General features: G+C 45.4%; 1 protein-coding gene across 1 annotated transcript in view; it reads left to right on the forward strand.

The window, feature by feature from the left end:
* The window catches only part of LOC123019759 (vomeronasal type-2 receptor 26-like), a 29,114-nt gene that overhangs the window by 718 nt on the left and 4,725 nt on the right, over positions 1-23,671 (forward strand). Inside the window, exons 2-3 of the mRNA XM_044422817.1 lie at positions 689-799; positions 19,384-19,629. Coding sequence (XP_044278752.1) covers positions 689-799; positions 19,384-19,629 — 357 coding nt within the window. The remainder of the gene's footprint in view (positions 1-688; positions 800-19,383; positions 19,630-23,671) is intronic.

The following is a 23,671-nucleotide window of genomic DNA, read 5'->3' on the forward strand; positions in this document are numbered from 1 at the left end:
AACGTCCAGTAATTAAAACTCTCCATATAATCTTTTCAACCTTAAAATAATGGGAAGATGAAAAGGGTTTCGCTTGCTGCCAACAGGAATATTGTGTACTTACATATTTCTTGGGGAGTGGACTATGGGAAATCTGTAAAGGAAAATCCTGGAGGGACTGAACTGCTCAATGGCCACAAGGTGGCACTTCTGAAAGGCAAGCAAAACCATAACACTTTGGATGGACTTGAATGAATAAATTTCTCATTGGAGATGTAGACAAATTCAGTCTTATCTCTCAATCAGATCTTTCTTCTGTGTAACAGGACAATGTTCCAATCAGAATTCCTTCCATCAGCTAAATGCTTTTAAAAAGGAGAAAATCACTAGTCCCTCCAAAGTAGAAAGGGAGACCCATCTTGGGATGCTCATGTAGTCTTGTTTTCTATGGTCTTTTTCTGGTACTTGCAAGGCTATAGTGGGGTTGGGAGAGGTCTTGACTCTATACAGAAAGGGGCCCACTTTCCCCAAAACAATATAGCATTGCTACTATTGAGATGATCCTTGGAATATTTTGTCCCTCCCTTTTCCTAAACTCTCAGGACCCTTGTGATGGGCCCTTGCTTAGACATTTCATGTTCAGAGGCTTCTGATATTTCTCCTAAAGACAGAACAGTGTAAATTACCAGGCTCTTCCTCTCTTCATTAGGTCAGTTATGGCTTGGATAACCCTGTTCTGGAGGACCACACTCGGTTCCCATTCATCTACCAGATGGTCCCAAAGGAAGAGAGCATGTACTTGGGCATTGCCCAACTGGCTGTGAGTTTTCATTGGACATGGATTGGACTCTTTGCTCCAAACAGTGAAAGTGGAGAAAAATTTGTGAGGTCAGTGATTCCACTGATGATCAGTCATGGAATCTGCATTGCCTTCACAAAAAGGCTGCCACAAAAACACAAACTCAGAATGTCTCAAAATGATATCTCTGTTTTGTGGGGACAAGTGAGTGTACCTGCTTTTATTTTATTATTTTTCGATTTATATCCTGCCTTTTTCTACAAAGGGCTCAAGGCAGCTTACATCTCCTCCTCCATCTTATCCCCACAACAACAACACTGTGAGGTAGGCTGGGCTAACAGTATGTGACTGGCCGAATGTCACCAGTTGGCTCCATGGCCAAGCAGGGACTAGAACCCAGATCGCCTGAGTCCTAGTCCCACTCTCCTAACCACTACACAACACTGGCTCTCCACTACACCACACTTTCTATGCTGACTCTACCTATGACTGCTCCAATTTGGAAGATGCATAAGATACTTGTAAGGGAAAAAACTGGAGGCAAGTTCTGGATCACAACCAGAGTGCAAGACTTTAATGTGTGCTTAATGTATGGTACTGAGTTCTTTCAGCCTCTTCATGGTTCCTTGTCCTTTGTCATGAAGACTTCCCAAAAGACAAGTCTTGACCATTACATTCCAATTTCTCATGCTACAGACAGGTTTTGGCAGAATGCTTTCCATTGTTTCTACTCAGAGCATGCTTTTTCCATGAAAAGTTGGTCAAGCTACAGAGAGAAGGAGACCCTGGAAATGCTCCCCCAGGAAGAGCTTGAAGGAGACTTTTCTCAAGGCAGCTTCAGTACTTACAACATTGTCCAAATGGTAGCTGCTGCTTTAAATGCTGCATCTTTATCCCACTCCAAGCAGATGTTGATGGCTCGAAGAGGAGACAGGCTTCATGTGCAGAAGCTGCGGCCCTAGCAGTTATTCCCTTTCCTCTTCTGGGATCACAGAAACTGGCACAAGATTCAGGGTTCAGTTGAGCTAGCACACCTTGCAGGACATCTTCTTGCCAATGGCATGCCAGTTCAGAAGTGGATATTGAGTCGACTCTTCTGCCTTTGCTCTACCCTCAAAATGCTACCTGGGCTTGTATTCAGAAATGTCCTGGCAGCATTTGCACTTTCCTCTGAGCCCTGCAGAATGCTGTGTCCTGTTTCCTGACATTACTTTCTGCATCCATTTTTGTTCTTTGTTGATGTCATCAGAGGCCATTCAGAAGCCTCTCACCCAGCTGGCCGCATCTATTCCACTGATTCACACCTGATGAACTGGCAAAGGTCTTGCAGTGATGCTTCTGACCAGTGTCCTTCTGACGAGTTCACCTTGTGCCGATTACCAAAGGGCATAAGTGAGACAAGCACTTTCTTACACAAAGCATTGGTACTACACAGAGGTACTACCATTTTTAAAGAAAACTTTTCTAGTCTGCACAAGTTACAGCAACTACTACGTCATCCTTTCTGGCTCAGGTTCTTGAGAAGGTGTTGTCAGGTCATTTGCAGGGAATGTGAAGGATATCCATGGTCCCCTGATGGATGACCCTCCATGATAAATTGGGTGAGCTTGACCCAGTTCTTTTTCCCTGCTCTATCATTCCACTTTGATATGCTCCTCCATGGTTTACTGGTTTTCTAGCTTTACTTTTGGGATGCTGTAGGTACTGTATTTCAGTGCTTCTGCTTCAACCTACACACATTTTTTTAGAAAGAGTGTAGAAAGAACACTGTGGCAGTTCAACCCTCACACATTCAGTCCCACAAAGCATGTTGTTTTTCACAAATTGTCATTAGAATGAGTAGCTTACTTGTTGCCAATGTCAGGATGGGCTCTGGATCAAAAGACTGGCAACATGCTGATGAGATGTTTCTCTAGGACCCTGAAAACTCTGCTTGTGCTGTGGTCATGGCTGTCTGTGACCAGTGCCTGGACTCAATAATGCAGTGGAAGAGGGTCAGTAGAGGATATTTGAATTCTGGGGAAATGGACCCTGTGATCGAAACATGGTGCTGGAGGAGAGTTTTGTGGTAACTCAGGAGGAAGAGTATGATTAAATGGTTAGTCCTGCAGCAAATCAGGCAAGGATCTGATGACTTTGGTAGATGATGTTAAATTCTCTATGAAGGAGCAGTCTCTGGCCCAGTCTACACATAGTCTCTGAAGCGGATGGGAAGATTGAATCATTTGGCACATCAAATTTCTTTGTTCTTCTTTGTCTTGCATTTCATCTTGCATTTGTGGAAGCAACAGTTTGGCTCCCCTTTTGCAGGCAGGCATTGGTCAATTCAGTGCTGGATTACTGCAATGTGCTTTGTGGACAGCTTCCCCTGGAAGAAGCATTCAAAGCTGCAACCATGGCAGAATGCAGCTTGTCAGGGGCCACCCCACTTCTGCCTGGAATATCCTTGGTAATGGTCCTGCACTGGCAGTCCATTTCCATCTGTGTGAGGTTGAAGGTTGTTGTCTTATTGTAGGCCCTTTGGATCAGGAGACATGAAGACATGCCTTCTCCTTGACCATCCTTCCATTCATTGAGCACTTCTGGAGAAACATCCACATACTTTAAAAACCTCCTCAGCCACCTCCAGAAGAAGACCCTTTAATGCCACTATTCCTACCTGACCACTGATACAGTTAAGTCTTTCCAGGCAAGCATGTCCTCATGGAGAAAGCTTGCCTCCACGTTCATGAGTCTTTTTTTTTCTGTTCTCATTTTGGTGCTGTGTACATTTGTACATTGCTTTGACCTTGCTCGATCATTGCTCTGATCAAGTCTTTTGATGTGAACTAGCTTCTCATTTCTAAGGAAAATAAGCAGGAATTGCAAATGATTACACAATCAAAGAATCATGAACCTGTATGCCTGGTTAAAGATTCAGGGAAGTTGCTTGCTCAGTTGTTTGAGACAAGTCCAGCTTGTGACATTACCACTGGAGTTCCAGGTATCTTCCTGCCATGCTGACATTCTTTTCCCATGATTGGTCCTTGGTGCCTGAGGGAGAGAATTTGGAATGTAACTGCTGGGAAGTTGGTTGATTGTCCCTTCAGAGACTTCCAACTGGAGCAAAGGCCCATCTTCACAGGAGTTCTGTGAAGACCTGTGAATTTAGGACCTATTCTCCCTTCCACCAAGTGCCACATTATGTGTAGACAGCACTGGCTATTGGATAGCTGATGCTGTTATGCCTTCTCCATCTATGTTATTTCTTCTTTGTCTGTGATATGTGCCAAGAAGTCATCTCTGTGCACCACAGCCCTTTTCAGCTCTTCCAGACTCAAGGCTGTGGCTTCCAAGACCATCAGAATAATAAGGGTGGCAATTGGGCTGGCCTACAGTGGGGAATTGTTATCTTAAGGGAACCCCACTCACGTGCCACTGGTGGCTCTGGGTAGCAGGAATTTATTGAGGTCAAATATCCCCAGGGAAGGCTTAAAGGTTTTCTCTCATCTCTTACCTCCAGTCTGGTCAGGAACAGGAATGAGCAAGATATCTGGAGCTACCAGCTGGGAGTACTGGGTCTCTGTGAAAGGGGATAGTGTCTGCATGATGTTATTCATTCTTCCTATCTGCAAAATGCTAATGGAGAAAAGAAAGGAGATCCATGATGATGTCTCAGCAAGGAAATATGAGTACAGAAAAAATGCTCATTGTTTCTCTCCCTGGAATGGTAGAGCTCAGAGCAAAAGTAGCTAAAATACTTAACATCTGTTCAATCCATTAAGCCCTAGGGCTATGGAGTGGCGTACAGTTCTAATAGATGAATGAATGAATGAATGAATGAATGAATGAAATTAACATGTCTTTGTCGTTCTAGTTCCACCATTTCTTAAGAAGCATCAGAAATTCTAACACTTCCATTAATGGGCTGCAGTTGGATGAGCATGGACAGCTGGAAGCCAACTTTGACATTGTGAATTGGGTACTGTTTCCCAATCATACGCCTGGACTGGTGACCATTGGGAGTTGGATGAGAGCGGAATTCCCAGGGAGAAAGCTCAGCATCAATCCAGAAACCATTGTGTGGCCCAGGCATTTTAACAAGGTGGGAAAGATAATTTCTTTCCTGTGATTATAACTGGATCAGTAATGATCAATTAATCTGTGGGAGTGTAAATATAATTTCTCAATTGTCATTCATTGCACCCCTGCCTTGGGAAGGAAGTAACTTGTACATGATGGGACTTGAGCTTGTACACATATATACAAAATAGCCTTGTCAAGAGAATCTCCTCACTGAGGATGCTGCAGAGTTCCTTCTTGCCTTTACAGAGATTCACCATATGCACTGACCTGCTGTGGTGCTCATTGGGAGATTTTGAATGAGGTGTCATGGGCAGCAGAGGCCAAAGTGACTTCTGGGGATTGGAGCAGGAGGCTGCATCTCTGGGGCGTATGTCCGCTCTGCTTCACCCTTGAGTGATACCCAGGCCAATATTCTTCATGCATTGGGAACCCCATGTTTGTAAGTATGCCATGTACCCTTTGTGGGCTACCCTGGTATAGAGGCTGTGGTTGTTGTGTGATGTAGCAAGTAGGATGCTGAATGCAGCTCCTAGCCATGAATATTACATTGGTACTGAAGCTTGACTTCCTAGTGGCTAACAGAACAGGCAGACACAGATAAGGATATCCTTTAAAAAATGGAGTTCTCGCCTATATTCCATCTCTTCTCAAGGCCAAGCTTCCCCACATCTCTCAGTCTCTCCTCATAGGGCTCTTCCCCCCCCCCCCCAGAACTTGATCTTCTTTGCTGGCCTCCTCTGACCCCTGCCCAACCTGTCTGCCTCTTTCTTCAACATTGGTGCCCAGAACTGGACACAGCACTCCAGATAAGGCCTAATCAGTGCTTAATAAGGTGAAATTAGGACTTTAAGGGATTTGGAAGTGAACCTTCTATTTATGCAGCATTTGCTATTCAAGTAGCATTTGCCCTTTTTACAGCCACATCACATGGTTCACTCAAATTCAGCATGAGATCTATGTCAATTCCAAGATTCCTCTCCCATGCAATATTGTTAAGCTGAGTAGTCCCCATTTGGTAGCCATGCATTTGGCTTCTTTTTCTTATGTGCAAAGCTTAGCACACTCCCATTGCAATGCTTAAAGTCTATTGTTCCATCCTGTTGAGTTCATATGAATATAATTTTTATCTTTCTCTTTGTTAGAAAGCCCACCTAATTTTGTGTCATCTAATAACTCAATAGGCATTCCCTGAACACTCTTCTCCCATTCATTAATGAAAATGTTGATGAGCACCGGGCGCACAACTGACTCCTGCGGGAGCCCATGGGAAATCTCTCTCCAGTTTGAGAAGGAGCTGCTGATGAGCACTCTTTGAATCTGATTCTGTAGCTGGTTGTGGGGCCACATAAGAGTCCTGCCATCCAGTCCACTGTTTGTTCATTTGTTTATCAGGATGTCATGGGGCACTACATGAAAAGTTTTGCCAAAGCCAAGTTACATTAAGTCCAAAGTACTCCCTCTGTCCATTTTGTAGGATTCTAATGTACTGATATGGATATGTGTAATTTAGAGAATTATATCCATTAAGAGGAAGAAGACAAAACAGCTACATAATTCCTTTTAAATGATAGTGCTTCATTTGGAGCATTTATCTTCTTCCTGATGATGCTGATGATGGTGATGTAAAAGAAAAAGAAACAGAGAGCAAGAAGGACCCTTCTCAGGTGTGTCCCCTCAGTTTTGAACAAGAGATGGACGGTCTCCACTGCCATTGCAGCCAGCAGTCTAATCTTCCTTTAGAACAGCAATTTGGGAAGAGCAATTCTGACCATTTTGTTGAGAATTACTGATGAAAAATGAGGGCATTTCTTGCTACCCCACACCACAGGTTGTATAGGTGCAGTTGCAAAGCTTTCCTGAATTGCACTTCTGTTCCTAAAGGAGACATTGTGAATCCATTCCATGTGCAATATTGCGATATTGTGCAGTTCAGCATTGCTCACCGCTCATCAAAAAGAAGGATTATATTGCACGGAAATCAGAGTGCACGAAACTGCTTTAGTGTAGTACATAACATAGCCACACTCAAAAATAATTTCAAACAGAGACTAGTGGTCACCAGAACTAGACATCTCACTGGGAATGTGTAGACCATCCAATTCACTGCCGAGAAATAGACTCCTCACACTGCTCCTTCTACTCCTGCCCAGGTGGTGCCTCATTCCAGGTGCGTGGAGAACTGTCGCCCTGGTTATGCCAAGAAGCCTCAGGAGGAGAAGCTGCCCTGCTGCTATGCTTGAGCCCTGTATGCCGACGGGACCATCTCCACTCAGGAAGGTGGGTCTCCACAGATGAAATGTTTTTCCGTTCAGAGGAAGGACAAATTGTTGAGTCTGTCCAAACTCTCTATGTGTACGTAATTTGGAAATGAGCCACCATCTGGAAGGAAATGTTTAGTGAGCAAGAAGGGAGTTTTTTCAGTTGACTCACACACTGCCAAAGGTGATGTGATCCCAGTGGCGAGGGAAGCCATCTTCATTTGGTCAGCCATTATAACAATGTTGATGCTCTTGTTCTTTGCATTAAGTCCCCTTCTTACGAATTAGCTGATGTTCACTTTAGGACATTATTGTTGAGTAGCTTTTGAGGTCAGGAGAGTATCCATGTGGGGCTTTAACCATGCACATTCCATCCTGCCCCTGTGATTTGGCTGTTCAGGCAACCCCTCCCAGCCCAGACATTCAGCCAAATCCTGACCTTCTTTAGCAACAGGTGCAACTACTGAATTAGCGCTGCATTGTAGGCAGTATAACGCTGAAGTAAAATAAAATGAAAGCTGGGCACTTTCTACCACCTGAACTTGATTCACACCACCACTTGTTCTGCAGAAGCAAATGGAAAAACTGCAGAACTACTACCAGAACAAGTTATTTATTTATTTATTTATTTATTTATTTATTTGATGTTGATTCCACCCCTTCAGCGAGAAAGGCCAATGTTTATTGTTACTTTACTGAGCTCATATTGACTCTTTAGTTCTAACTGTCAGGAACTCCATCCTGTCTTCCTCAGATGGGGTGGTGTGTCCTGAAACTTCACAGCTTCATGTATTGGTGATTCCACAGACAGAGACTGCAAAGAAAAGGTGTGTCCCCTCCCTGGGGACTTTGGTCTCCGTCCCACACACATTCCCTTCTTTCCTAAATGCAGTAGATGCTGTTCTGGATGCACCATTGATAGTGGCAATGCTGAAGAGGCTTCACTTCTTTCCAGATGCAGAGCAGTGCAGCAGGTGCCCTGAAGATCAGCATCCAAAAAAAGACCCAGCTCACTGTGTCCCCAAAAGAATAACCTTCCTCTCCTATGAGGAACCTTTGGGGATTCTCCTGGCTTCCCTTGCCCTCATTTGGCTGATAAGCTCAGGGTTTATGTTTGGAATGTTCATCCAATTCCAAGAAACTCCAATCATCAAAGCCAACAACAGGAACCTCTCCTACATTCTCCTCATCTCCCTCCTGCTTTCCTTTTTGTCTTCTTTCCTGTTCATCGGTCAGCCAAGCAAAGTGACTTGCCTGCTGCGACAAAAAGCGTTTAGCATCATCTTCTCAGATGCCATCTCGAGTGAGTTGGCCAAAACTGTGATACTTGCATTCCTTTCTACCAAGCCAGGCAACAGAGTGAAGAGGTGGGTGGGGAAGAGCCTTGGAAACTCTATTATCTTTTCATGTTCCAGTGTCCAGGTTGTCATCTGCTCCATCTGGCTAGCCATAGCCTCATCTTTTCCTGATTCTGACATGCACTCCCAGCCTGGACACATCATCCTACAGTGCAATAAAGGGTCTCTCACCATGTTCTACACTGCCCTCACGTACATGGGCTTCCTGTCTACTGTCTGCTTCACTGTGGCTTTCCTGTCCAGGAAGCTGCCTGGGGCCTTCAATGAAGCCAAGCTGATCACCTTCAGCATGCTAGTATTCGGCAGTGTCTGGGTGTCCTTTGTACTCTTCTACCTGAGCACCAAGGGGAAGTAAATGGTGGCCATGCAGGTCTTCTCCATCTTGGCCTCCAGTGCTGGGCTGTTGGGCTGCATCTTTCTTCCCAAGTGCTACATCATTGTCCTCAGGCCAGAGCTGAATACGAAGGAACATCTTATGAGGAAAAGAAAGTTACCATCTGATTTGTGTGTTTAGTCCGGGAGTGGGACTCTGGATATTTGCTAACAGGATGTTTTCTTCAGTAGTGCCTCCTAGGGATTCAATGTACCCTCTAGAGAGGCTCATCTAGCTGGCTTGTTTCCCTGACTGAGCTTTTCATGGCTTTTGGCGCCATGAGAAGGCTTGTGTCTTCTTTTCAGCATCAAAATTCTTTATCATTTGCAGCTTTAAACATGTAATAATAGTTTTGAATCTTTAACCTGCTTGAAACTGGTAATAGTTTTAGATCTTTACAATTGCTGGATTTTGCCGAGTCCTTTAATTGGGGTGCCAAGTTTTTGAAAGCTTTACAGTTTTTTTGCGCACTCTATTTTCATCCTTGTAACTGTTGTGAACTCTCCAGAGAGTTTTTGCTATTGGCTTGCTACAATAAAGAATATATATACTACTACAGCCAGCACTGCCACTCTCTTTTGTCAACATGCTCCTTTAATTCTTACATTCATTGCCCACTCTTCATATTCTTGCATCGTGGCTAGAGCAGCTCCCAAGCAGCTCCTCTACATTTCATCTTCAAAACAACAAACTTGGAATGTCTCTGACCAGTCCCCCCCATCTAACAGAACATAAATACATACAGTTGAGATACAGTACATATCAAAATATGTCAATAATATTGGCATTCACAATCCAACTTATAACTAAAAATAATGAATAAGCTTTGTGCACCCACTCCCCACAAGACCAATGTCTCTGACCAGGAAAAATCACCTATGGAGGGTTGTGACGATTAGAACCCGATTCTGCCTGAACAAGCTAAGCAGTAAACCTTGAGTTCAGAACTTGTGCATAAAGCTTGAGTGTCAAGATGTTGTGTGTCCAGAGTGAGCCCCTCTCTTTTCTAAATTCCTGGTACAAATACCATTTCTCCCTTTCAACATGGAAGCTGCTCCCTGTCTCCTTCTTGAGAAATGTTGATGGAGGCTTGTGCTGTGTACATTTTCTCAGCCGATCTGTGCTGGGGTTTATGGGAGCTTGAATGGGTGGGGATCTTTGCACTGTAGTACTTAAATTTATGGATTTTATTTTATTATGTAGTGTTGATTCTGTGTTGCTCTGCTGTTGATATTCTATTTGTATTTGGTTATGAGTCTAGTATTGCATTTTTATTGCTTTGTATTTTGCTACTGTGAATTTTTGATCAAGTGTTCTTGAAAAGAAGCAGCAGCAGATTCTGCACTAGCCTTACTTGAATTAAGTGTTGCTCTTTAAAACTTTGAGTTTTATTCGATTTCATCTAATTCCAATATTGTATATTATTAGCTTTTTTACTGTTCAGGTTTTAGTTATTTTTGAGAATTTTCATTTTTGGGTTACTATATTTAAAAACTAAAACACAACATACTATATGATGTATTTAATGAGTTTAATTTGTGCATCAGTGGTCCCTGAAATAATTTTCCTATTTTTGGCAGCCCTGAGCTGTAAAAATGTCATAAACTACTGCCTTAGACCCTCCTTCCTAGCCTGAGTAGTGTGGACGAGATACAATTTGGGGGCCATCCCACAGAGGAGCCCCTGGATCTAAGGGCAGCTTGACACTGAATCTGGCATTTTGATTTCCATGCCTGCGTTCATGCATAAGATCATGCGTCAGTATGCATTAATGTGTTTGTTGCAAGGAGACTTCCTGGTGTGAAAGGATTATCGTGTGCACTTGTCCTATCTGATGAGATGTGGCAGTCCTGAGTTCAATGCAGACAGATTTCACTTTAGATGCTTTGCCCAAATACAGAATTGTAAATGGGAATCTTCTCCAGGCTTGTTTCCCATACTGAGCTTTTCAGGAGATGCTACTTTTCAGAGCAGACACTGCTGGGACATTCCCGCAACCTAATGGAGAAACTTGGCCACATCCACTCAAACGGGGTCTCTCCCTGACGGCCTGGCCAAGCCATAAGTTCCTTTTACTGCCCTTGCAGAGAATCCAGGGTGGTGCCAGCAGCTTTGCAGAAACTTGCCCCCACCCTGCACTGTTCCTTGAGCTGCACCAAGCCTAGGAAGCAGCAGTGGTGTGGCTTCTGCTTCTACAATTATGGCAGTCACAGTTATTCCTGCCACTTCTTGCCAAACCTCGAGGTATTTCTTGAGTCACCTTCCTATTCAGGATTGTCAACAGCAGCATCTCATGCCACATGCAAAACATGTTCACAGAAGATGCAGAAGTCCAGGCATGGGTGGTGCCAGGATTCCCACAATTCCCCAGAAGCCCTGGAAGATCCTCGGGGGAGCTGGGAAGGAGGGGAGGGCTCTGCTGGGCTGAGGCTTCCACCCATTCCCTTCAGAACAGAAACCATGGCTTACCCCCCAGTGCATTGCGGAAGTCATCCCCCCATCCAGTGCCAAAGAGAAGGTGTGAGTTTGGTGATCATTTACTAATTCTGTACCTCTAGGAAAGCTGGAAAAACAGAGAAAATGCCCATTCCATGCTGGTCTCAAACCATGACAAAATGTACGAAGGGCTGCAGCATAAGGAAATGGGTTTGCCTGCCCTGCACCCCAATTAACCATGGCTGGTGTCATGCCTTTTGTCATGCTGACTGGGATTCTGCCCCCTCAGTAACCTGCATACTTTCTCTTCCATCAGTGGCTTCATGTAGCACCCTTAAATCCCAATTAGTGGAATTGAAAAAGGCACTGAGAGAATGGAAAGTGCCTGCCCTCACTCAAGGTGAGCAGGGCAGGTTGCTCTGTGAGGCATTGAAGTGCAGTCCAAGATAGGAACCGTAGGCTTTCAGCCAGAGGAAGCCTGCACATGGATGCCACGCTTTCCGCAGAATGGTTTGGACCACAAAGTGGCTCCAGAGATTTCTGCACAGGGCTCAGCGAGGCCTGTTGGAAGTAATCTGGAACTGCAATGTCAGCAAAGACAGTGATGCCATGTCTCTTGCGGCCAAAGCAGGGCAGTGCAGGGCAATTGCTGAAAAGTTCAGCACTGCTTTTCCTGCCTAGTCCAAAGAAGCTGATCCAGGCACCAGCACTCAAAGAAGAAAGCAACCCCCATGTTTGTGTTTGTGCATCGCCATCTCACCCAGAGTTTCCTCAGCTCTGCAGCACAACATTCTGGCTGGGCTCAGACTAGAGAATACTGACCTGTGTGTGGTTTCCACATCCCCGGCCTTGCAGTCTGTTGGAATGGGAGAGAAGATATGCAAGGGCCAAAACCTGGGGCTGTCAGGGAGGAAATGGAATGGTCAGGAGCGGGAAAGACCCCAGGACGTGGTGGGTTTAGCAAAGAGGATGAAGGCCATGCCAGAGAGAAAATGGGGGAAAGCATGCACATGCACAAGCATGAACAAGACACAAGGGATAAATCCTGGGTCAATCAGAATGCCCTTTCTTAATGTTGAGTATTTTTTGTACAAAGCAGTTGCACAAAAATTTTGCATTGTTCCTGGAGAAGCCACATCAACAACCTAGCATGGAATCCTTCATAGATCATGGGTGCCCATGTTCGTGTTGTGGTGAAAGCCCTGGAATCCGCCCCTCTTCAGTTCACAAACACCCTCTCCTGCTCAGGCCTGCCCAGAAAGCAAGCTGAGCTGAGAGGAAGTCCCGAGAATGCACAGAGGTCCAGCTGCACCAACAGCAGCCCAAAGAAAGGCTGCAAGCACTTCACAGAATAGAGATGCTGCACGTGCAGTGGTTGTGTGGGGCTCAATTGCTGGGGGAAGACACAGCATGTGCTGCAAAAAGTGAGACATATCTGCAAGAGAGCGGGCTGGCGTGCAGGTAGCCGAACCGAGGGAACAGGATGCATTCCCACCCAGACTGTTTCCTCACACATCCCTCATCTCCTCCAAGCTCACAGCTCCAACAGGTGCAACTTTCCCAGAATGCAACACACTGTCACAGTCCTGAGGCAGGGATCTTTAGGATGTGTATGGTGAGCAGGACAGAAAACATTAGGGCATCAAGACTGGCCTCAGCCCCTGCCCTGACAGGGACCTGGCTCCCAGGAGTTCCTTTTTTGGAAGAAGTGCTATCAACCATCCAAAACTGTGCCCTGCTGACTGCAAATGCCCAAAATGCAAGCTTCATTTGCTCTCATCTTGCACATTTTCTAGAAATGTCAACAGGGTACTGAAGGAGTTTTGAGAACAGGCAGGTCAATTCCATGCCATGCCATGCCATGCCATTCCTCTTCCATACTGCCTAATGTAAAAGCTCTGCGGGAGTGGTACTGCTCATTTGGCAAAATGTCTGGTTGGCCGACCTGAACAACTGATTCAACGGGGCAGGATGGAATGGGCAGGCGTGCCACCCAACTTGGAGTCTGCCCTCAGGTCAAAAGCTCCCTTCCCCAACAAGGTCTGGAAAATATGAATATTTAATAATTAAGAAAAAGGGCAATTCATGCCAGAGAATCACATGAATAGGCCCCCAGGAACATTCCTTCTTTTATCCAACTTCTTTCCCATTATTTTACAACAGAAGGAGCTTACTTAATAACTAATCAATTGACTGCTAACTCATGTTCAGCCTGCTGTCAACAATTACCCTGAGATCCCTTTCACAGGTGCTGCTCTCCAGCCACTTGACCCCATCCTGTACCTGTGGCACATATTTCCGTGTTCCAAGTGTAGGACCTTGTATTTAACCAGATGGAACACCATCCTGTTGTCACCTGCACATTTCCATAGTCTGCCCAGGTCTTCTGCATCCAGAGTGCCTGCTCCTCAGTTGTGTCCAGAACCCCTAATTTAGTATCATCTGTGAATTTGATCAGCAGACTCATCACACCCCTCTTCCAGCTCACTGATGAAAAGATAGATCAGGAGAAGTCCAAGGCCAGAGTCCCTGGGGACCCCACTCATTCCTGACTGTCATCCCATTGATTCCCCACTAATAGCTACTCTCTGCTTTCGGTCTGTTAACCATCCCCTAATCCATCAGAAGGTGCATTGGTCTATCCCAAAACCCCTCAGTTTCTGAAGCATGTGGTGCTTTGCAAAGGCTTTGCTGAAATCCAGGTAAAGCGAATCCACCATTTCCCCTCCATATAGCCATCTCAAAACCTTGCCATGGAATCCCACCAGACTCATCTGGCAGGTCTTGATTCTTTGCAAGCCATGTTTTGTGGCCACCAACCTCTATCTAGGCTTTCCAGAATGTTTCTTATTACAAGCCTTTTCATTGTCCTATCCAGAATGGATATAAGGCTAACTGGTCAGTAATTCCCCATGTCCCTTCTGAAGATTGAGAAAACTGATGCAACCCCATGTCCCTTGCTGAAGATTGAGAAAACTGATGCAACCCTCCAATCCTTTGGAAAATCACCTATTCTCCACAAGGCCTCATCTGATCTCCCATGCATGTCTCCCTCATCCTCATTTGGGGAGAACACGGAGGTAAACTTGGGTTTGCTACATAGGATTTTAATAGCAAGACTGGGACAAGGCCACTGGGCCCCACAGCAGTGCTGATGAAAATGAAATGCAGCAGATCAGCTTCCCTGGAGTGTGTTGGGCTTTTCACAGTTGAGCATCATAAATTTATGGAGGACCTATTGAGTGTTTGGTTCGGGCTGTCAGGAGTTCCAACCTGTCCCTCAGGGAAGAGTTTCCTTGCCCTTCTTGAGAGCATCTCAGAGCAAATTGTGTGTCTCCTCTGAGAGAAGGTTTGCCTCTCTCCCTGCCAGGCCACACATGATTCTTCTGCAACTTCTCCCACATCCCCACATGCACCATGTATGAGAAGAACTCAGACTTTTCTGGATGTCTCATTGACGGTGGGAATGCTGAACTCACTTTCCATCTTTCCAGATGTAGAGCATTGCCCCCAGTTTGCAGATCAGCAACCTAACAAAGACCAGGACAAATGCATACCCAGGAAATAACCTGTGTCTCCTATGAAGGACCTTTGGGTATCCTTCTGGATTTGTTTGCCCACATCTCTTCTTTGACCACTTAGTTTGTGTTAGGAATCGTCATCAAATTCCTAGAAACTCCAGTACTCAAGGCCAAAGGAAAGGAGTTCTCTTATGTCCTCTTGGCTTCCCTCCCACTTTCATTTTAGTCCTCGTTCCTTTTCATTGTGCAGCCCTGCAAAGCAACTTCCCTGCTCTGTCAAAGCACATTGAGCATAATATTCCCCGTGGCTGTGTCTTCCATGCAGGCCAAGACCATCACTGTGGTGCTGGCCTTCCTGGCCACAAGCCTGTCAACAGAGTGAAGAGATGGTTGCAGAATAGTTTTACATGTTCCAGCGCAATTTCCTGCTCTAGTGTCCAGGTTGTCGTATGCACAATCTGGCGGGAAGTCTGGTTGCCATTCCCTGAATCTGAAATACATTCCTTGCCTGAAGAGATAGATCTGCAATGCAGTGAAGGTTCTGTGGCAATGTTCTACACTGCTCTGGCTACCATCTGCTTCACTGTGTCCTTCTGTCCCACGAAGCTGCCAGAGTTCTTCAATGAAGCAAAGCTGATCACATTCAGCTTGCTGGTCTTAGGCAGTGTCCGGGGGGGACTTTGTGCCCTCCTATCTCAGCACTAAGGACAAGTACATGGTGGCTGTGCAGGTCTTCTCCATCCTGACCTACAGTGCCAGGTTACTTGGCTGCATCTTCCATCCCAAGTGCTACATCATTTTCTTGAGGCCTGCTCTGAATAAGCAGGAGTGTCTCGTAGTCAAAATTAGAGATGTCATCTAATTTCTGTGCAAGAAGCTTAATCACACACACCCAACAGCACCATTTGGATAGGAAACACATCTTATGTTTGAGATGAAAGAAATAGCTTTCCAAAATAGCTTTCCAAAATCTCAAAAACCTAACTGAGAGCCCCCCTCCCCATTTGTAGAACAGGCAACCCCCTTTTGAATCCACTGCAAATGCTAAAATGGTAGTTAAGTGGACCACAAGTCTTTTTTTGCAACTGCTTACAAGGCATGAACCTCCCTTAGGGTGGTGCCCAAATATTTAGGGTCTTTTCAGTTTTAAAGGAGCCCTTCCTTTGTGCAAAAATTGCCCCAACAAACCAGGGAGATCATTCTTGGAAGGATGCTTGCTGTGAACATTGTTTCTAGAAAACATCCAGTACCACCACAAAACCTTTCAAACTCTAATAAAAAAATGAATAAAAAGATACATTCTTTAAAGTATGAAAGATGATGTTCTGCCCACAGGTGCCACTACTCCTATGGGTGACCGGAGTGTGTCAGATGCTTGGGTGAGTTGGAGCTGAGTGGAGTCGCTCCATGATGCAACGACTCAGTGCTACCAAATCCTCAGTTACCAAAGAAAGCTATTCACAGATAGGATGAACTCACTGGAAGTCTTGTCAATGGCAGAGATGGAAGTAGTGTGAAGTTGTGTGTTGTGTGCGAAATTGATTGGAAGGAATTGGGGTAGGAATCTGCTGGGTACCCTGGCTTTGCCTGAGCAGCACTCCCTGTTATGCAAGCTTTCTTCTGTGATTGTTTGCAAACTTCCTCTCAACTTGCCTCATTTTCTAAGAGTGGGCTGTGCAAGAGCAGAATCCCTCCATGCTGGAGGGGTGTATTCTGCTAGGCCCCACTCAACCCTAGCCATTCCCAGAGCAACTGGTGACTTATGGTGCCAAGAGAGAAGGAGTGGAAGGGCCACATTGACCCACTTGGAAAACCAACATGGCTATGTATTGTAACAAAGATGGGCCACATGTTGCCCACAGCTGGGTTGTCAAGAGATCATCCTTATCTGGGTTCTTTTGCAGGTGGCCAAGCTCCCATTTCTGCATCCTCTGCTTCCAAAAGATGCAGGCTCATCAAAGAGGATTAACATGTTTTTCACCCTCCATGACTCTGTGCTGTGAGATGCATAATATGTTGTGTAGCAGAAGGGATATCTCTCCCCCAAGATTTGCAAAAACAGAATGACAATTGTTGATTTTGGCCAACACTCTGGAGGCCTTCTTACAATTACTTATCAGACAAATAAAGCCCATTGCACAATCAAGGGCAGTGTCAGGAGATGGTGTGCCTTGTTCCTGGCAAATTGCATGTGAGCAACCTCAGCAGTGCACTTGAGGTCCAAAGCAGGCAGAGAGATGCAGGGACTGTGCCCAGGTGAAGTTAGAAAACCCCCTTTAGCTCACATGTGAGTCTACCTGTGGGACTGCAGGGTGAGAGAATGCTACTTGAGCTGGGACGTGCAGGTGAGAAGAGCAGGCACATGAGGCATGAGTGCATTGAGCCAAGGTATCCCAATGCCAGTGCTCCTACTGCTTCTGCTGCTGCCTCATGCAGTTTCTGAGATGCAGAAGACAAATTGTCCTAGGAATATGTTTATGGAAGGAGCATATAACTATTATCGGCCAGGAGACTACATGATCAGCAGCATTATTTCTTCACAACCTTTTTCTGATCAGCCATTCTATGCTTTTTATGACTCACCAGGCAAGTTGAGGGAGAGGTAAGTCATGATGCTCACATGCTTGCCATCCAGCACTGCAGTTCTGCCCCTTTCCAAAAGACAGCCCATAGATCTGGCCGCACAGTCACCCCTTTGGAATTCTGCTCTGTACTTTGCCCATCTTGTGCTTTCTGAAGACTCATAGGAAGAATCCTGACCAGCAGCCTCGCATGTGTCTGGCCACTACTTACATGGTTTGATGTTTAGGGGGAAACATCTGTTTGCTTCAACTTGCATGGAAGAACCCAGGCTGAAGCCACATGGGCTTCTCCTTGGGGTTGGCCAAATCACTGCTCCCATCACATGGTTCTCCTGCCACACCTGCAGCACTGCCTATTATGCAGCAGCACATGAGTTGGATGTCTCTGAGTTTCAGCTCCTCTCGCTGAGTTAGCATGAAAACCCTTGTGGATATTCTGTGGAGTGATCAAGGATTGTGAAGGCCAGGCAAGGTTCCTTGGCATGAGGATGGGAAAGTTTCCTTAAATTATTTCCACTGGGCATCTTGGGGAGGAGAGGAGATTGTGCTTCCCAAGTCTTTCCCTGACATTCTCTGCTGGAAAAATATCAGCCAGTTGAATGTTCCATCTCTGTCACTCCCATGTGAATGGGAAAATCAAAAACTTCTGCTGGGGAGGAAATGAATGACTGTGTCTGTGAGTGTTCTCGGTGCAAATTAGTTTCTGTGACTCCTTCAGGAATTGTGGCAAACCATGAGTTGGGACTTCTCATCTACCCTTCAGCATTCCAAGAAAACATAAATGAGAGCCATGATGCACGGGACCAATGGTCATCTAGGACTGCATTTCGTATAGACAGTAGACAATGGACTTGTAGTGAGAATCCAAAAAGTAGGAAGGAGAACAATCAAACCACTCCATTTGTTTTTTCAGCAATAGATGTTCATATGGTCCTGCCTCTAATAGGGATGTGTGAACAATCTGTTAGGTAGAATAAATCCATCCCATTCCTTCAGCTTGGCTCTGTGGACTGTGGCTCACTTTGCTCCTGGTGAGTGTGCCCAGCACTCGTGAGGAGCTCTCTAGGAAGTGAGCCACAAACCTTGGCAAGTAGCATCCCCTCACTCAATAACTGAAGCTGCCCTTTGAGTGGCTGCAATGGAAGAAGGCAGGTGTTGGTGGTGGGCTCCCTGGGAATCATGCCCCATGACTGTTGGCAGCATCCCCCTCACAAGCCAGAAGTAGCTCACATTTAAGTGATCACACCTGATGTGGAACCTTGCACAAGTGGTGGTCTGCAAGCATTCACACACTTCTTCTCAGGTAAGGACAGTTTGAAGACTAGGCTGAGCAAAAGAGGAAGTCTGCAAATGGTGGGTAGATGGATTCCATGAAGTTTTATCTCCACCCTGGCCTTTGATAACAGACGCAATGGAGAGCCAACAGAACTGGTCATCTCCTCCAGGGGTTTCTCCTGTTAAAGCCACCAAAGTTACTGTCCCAGACACGGGTTGTTATGAAAACATTTGGACTCCACCGCTACAGAATCTGTGCCCTCCCTCTCATGCTTGGCCCAGTCCTGCAAAGTAAGCTGAGCCCAGGTGAGATTGGTCAACTCTACATCCCCACTGTCTGCTGCCCCTGTCAGTGGTGGGCATGGAAGAACCATGCTGATTGTGCAGCATGTGGGACTGTCTTCCTGTGGAACATCCAACAAATGGTGCATGTGTTCAGAAGGAACTTCGATTCTTGGTTGATGTGAATAGATATTGAACCTGGAAGCCAAAACCATGGAATCCAATGGATTTTCTGCACTACTCATATTCCTTTCATATCCCTAGCCATGACTACACCTGCTGCAAATGAATGCCATTGTTTATCTGTATGCCGTTTGAAGAAATCCTTCTCCTTATATATTCAGAATGCTCTGAACCTTCTCAAAAAACAAGCGCAGATTCTATCATTCTTCCATTGCAGTTTCAGAGGTGTGAGGTACTGGCATGTGTTGTCCTTCCTGCTTTCCATTCATGAGATCAATGAGAATTCCATGCTCCTACCCAACTTCAGCCTTGGCTACAACATCTATGAGAGCCATTATGATGCAAGGACGACATGCTATGCCATGCTCAGCCTGCCTGCTGCTGGGGACAGCCACCTTCCCAACTTCAGCTGCGGGAATAGGAAGAAGACAAAGAACCCGGTGGCCATTCTTGAAGGAACAGATTCAGACATCTCCACTCTTATTCCAGCCATGTCAGGCATCTACAAGATTCCTCAGGTAGGACTGCAGAGGAGAAGGGAGGCCAGTTCCACTGAAATCCAGCTGGCATTGGCTGAGCTCAGCCTTCTTTCTAATGTGATGTCACCCACTGACAAAATATGTCCTCTACAGGGGATGCTGAAACTGAGAACTAGTGCTTTGGAGTGGGAGGCAAATACAAGCAGGCAAAATTGCCCTTGGAATACAGAAAATCAGCAAAACTCTTATTGAAGGGATGCCACCATTTCAGGGTGTTCCTCTGGGGAACAGCAATGGTCCAGTAATGGAATCCCTTCCATCAGCCAAGTTCTTTGAAAAAGGAGAAAATCACTTGTCCCTCCAAAGTGGAAAGGGAGAGCCATCTCGGGATGCTTATCTAGTCCCATCCATTCTGGTCTTGTCCTGGAACATGATATGCTGTTGTTGGGTTGGTAGAGGTCTTGGCTTTCTGCAGAGAAGGGCCCCACTTTCCGCAAACAAATATTGAATTAGTACTGTTGAGTTGATCCTTGGGATGCTTTTCCACTCCTTTCTTCCTCAACTTCCACTTCCCTTGTGATGGGCCTTTGCTTGTTTAGATGTTTATGTTTCATGTTTAGATGTTTCTGATGTTCTTCCTAAAGAAAAAAGAGAGCAAATTGCCAGGAACTTCCTCTTTTCATTAGGTCAGTTATGGATTGGTTAACCCTGCTCTAGAGGACCACACTCAGTTTCCTTTCATCTACCAGGTGGCCCCAAAGGAAGAGACCTTATACTTGGGCATCGTTCAACTGGTTGCAAGTTTTGGTTGGATGTGGATCGGTCTCTTTGCACTGGACACTGAAAGTGGCGAAAAATTTGTGAGGTTGATGATCCTATTGATGACTAATCATGGAATCTGCATCGCCTTCACAAAAAGACTACCTCTAAAAAATGTACTTGGAATGTCTCAAAATGATGTCTCTGCTCCGTGGGGTGAAGTGAATATAGCTGTTTTCTATGCAGACTCTCTCTACAGCTGTTTTCCAATATTCGAGATGCATAATATACTTGGAAGTGAAGAAATTGGCAGAAAGGTCTGGATCACCACCATTGTGCAAGACTTCAACATTTACTTAATGCCCAGACCTGATTCCTTTCATGTCCTCCATGGGTCTTTGTCATTCATTATGAAGACCTCCCAAAAAGCAAGACTTGACCATTACATTCCACTTTCTCATGCTAGTATATGGTTTTGGCAGAATGCTTTCCATTGTTTCTACTCAGAGCATGCTTTTTCCATGAAAAGTTGGTCAAGCTACAGAGAGAAGGAGACCCTGGAAATGCTCCCCCAGGAAGAGCGGGAAAGAATCTTTTCTCAAGACAGCTTCATTAATTACAGCATTGTCAAAATGGTAGCTGGTGCCTTGAATGCTGCATCTTCATCCCAATCAAAACAGGTATTGGTGGCTGGAAGAGGAGAAAGCCTGCATAAGCAGAAGCTGCAGCCCTGGCAGGTATTCCTTTTCCTCTTGTAGTATCACAGCAACTGGCACAAGATTCAGGGTTCAGTTGTTCTAGCATGCATTACATGACAATTCTTGCCGATGGCATGTCAGTTCAGAAGTGGATATTGAGCCAAGTCTTCTGTCTTTGCTCTACCCTCAAAATGCTACCTGGACTTGTATTCAGAAATGTCCTGGCAGCATTTGCACTTTCCCCTGAGCCCCTCAGATTGCTGTGTCCTGTTTCCTGACATTACTTTCTGCATCCTTTTGATTTCTTTCCTGATGTCGTCAGAGGCCATTCAGAAGCCTCTCACCCAGCTGGCCCTATCCATTCCACTGATTTCCCGTGGATGAGCTGGCAAAGGTCTTGCAGTGAAACTTCTCACCTTTGATGAGTTCCCCTTGTGCTGATTACCAAAAAGCAGGAGTGAGACAAACGTCCTTACACAAACCGAGGGTCCTACACAGAGTACTACCATTTCTTACAAAATCTTTTCTCAACTGCATAAATGTCGGTAACTGCTACCTTGTTGCTCATAACTCCTTGCTTGCTCAGATTCTCCAGAAGGTGTTGACAGGGCATTTGCAGGAAATGTGAAGGGTGCCCATGGTCCCCTGATGGATGACCCTCCTTGAGAAAGTGGGAGTTCTTGACCCAGTTCTTCTCCCTGCTCTACCATTCCACTTTGATATCCTCCTCCTTGGAAACCTCCTTGGAAACCTGCTAGCTTTAGTTTTGGGATGCTGTTGGTACTGCAGTTCACTGCTTCTGCTCAAACCTCCACACCTGCTTTAGAAAGAATGCAGAGAGAGCAGGGTGCAGCAGTTGAACCCTCAGCCATTTCACCCCACAAAACATGTTATTTTGAATCAGTAACTTGCATGCTGGCAATGTCAGGATGGGTCCTGGAGGAAAAGACTGGCAACATGCTGATGAGATAAGTTCTGTGAAGCCCTGTGAATATAGGACTTATCCCATATCCAACCGAATGCCTCCTTATGTCTAGATAGCACTGGCTATTTGTCAGTTGATATTGTTATGTCCTCTCCATCTCTGTTATTTCTTCTTTTGTGTATGTTATGTGACATCAAGTCATCTCTGGCTCATGTAACCCCGTGAACAAAAGCCCTCCACAATGTGCTGTGCAGGACAGCTCCACTCAGCTGTTCTACACTCAAGGCTTTGGCTTCCTTAAAAAATCAGTGCATTTCATATTTGGACTTCCCTTTCAACTTCTGTTTCCAATTCTTTCTGACAGGATGGTCTTCTCTAGGGAGTCCTGCCTTCTTGTGAAGTGTCTGTAGAGACCAACAGTGGAGGGGAGAGAAGGAGACATGAAACCCATCAGGATAATAAGGCTGGCATATTGGCTGGTCTTCAATGGTGAATCTTGTTCTCAAGGCAACCCCTCTCATGCCCACTTTTGGCTCTGGTAGCATCACATTCCTAAGGGCAACAATCTCCAAAGAAGGGCTTCTATAGGGCTTTAAGTTTTCCTCTTTTCAGTCACAACCAGGCAGGTTGGGAAGAGGAATGTGAGAGATAACTGGAGGGACCTGGTTGCAATGCAGTGTTTCTGTGAAAGGGGAAGGTCTCTGCATGATATCATTGATCCTGCTAATTTGCTGAATACAAAGGGAGAAAAAAGAAGGAGATTCAAGAAGATGTCTCAGCTAGGAAATCTGAGGGCAGAAAAAATGCACATTTCCTTATGTACATGGCAGGTTGGGGCTCAGAACAAAGATGGCTGAAACATCCAACATCCTTTTAAACCAAAGAGCCCTAGGGCTATGGAGTGGCATCGAGTTCTAATAAAAGGATAGATGGAAGGATGAATCAATCAATCAATCAATCAATCAATCAATCAATTAATGAGATTAACACATTTTCTTCTCTGCCATTCTAGTTCCACAATATCTTAAGAGGAAACTGGCATTCTAACACTTCCATTGATGGGGTGCAGTTGGACGAGCATGGACAGCTGGAAGCCAATTTTGATATTGTGAACTGGGTGCTTTTCCCCAATCAAACACCTAGAATGGTGACCATTGGGAGATGGATGAGAGGGGAATTTCCTGGAAGAAAGCTCAGCATCAATCCAGAAGCCATTGTGTGGCCCAGACATTTTAACAAGGTGGGGGATATAATTTCTTTGTTGTTATTGCATGTGGATCAGTAAGGATCTTTTAATCTGTGAGACAATACATATAATTCCTCCATTGTCATTCATCGCACCCCTGCCTTAGGAAGGAAGTGCCTCGTACATCATTGGACTTGAGCTTGTACACATATTAAAAAAATCATCCTGCCAAAGGAATCTCCTCAGTGCAGCAGAGGCAGGGGAGCATTCCCTCTGGCTTTTGGATTGCTGCTCTGGCTTGGGGATTGTTGCTCTGGCTTCTCAAACACAGTAGATGGCATGATGAAACCTCTGCATTGACCCTCCTAGTCTATTCCACACTGCCAGGTCACTCAGCACTCAGCACCCTCCAGAGTGGACCCAGATCAGCCAACAGCTACTCCATGCAGAGAGTTGAACATTTAGCTGCAAAAGGAGGAAATATGGAAAGTTCACTTGGAATGATGCAGTGAG

Source organism: Varanus komodoensis, unplaced genomic scaffold (genome assembly GCF_004798865.1).
Source record: "Varanus komodoensis strain SLA01 unplaced genomic scaffold, ASM479886v1 scaffold136, whole genome shotgun sequence".
In the NCBI taxonomy this organism is placed as follows: domain Eukaryota; kingdom Metazoa; phylum Chordata; class Lepidosauria; order Squamata; family Varanidae; genus Varanus; species Varanus komodoensis.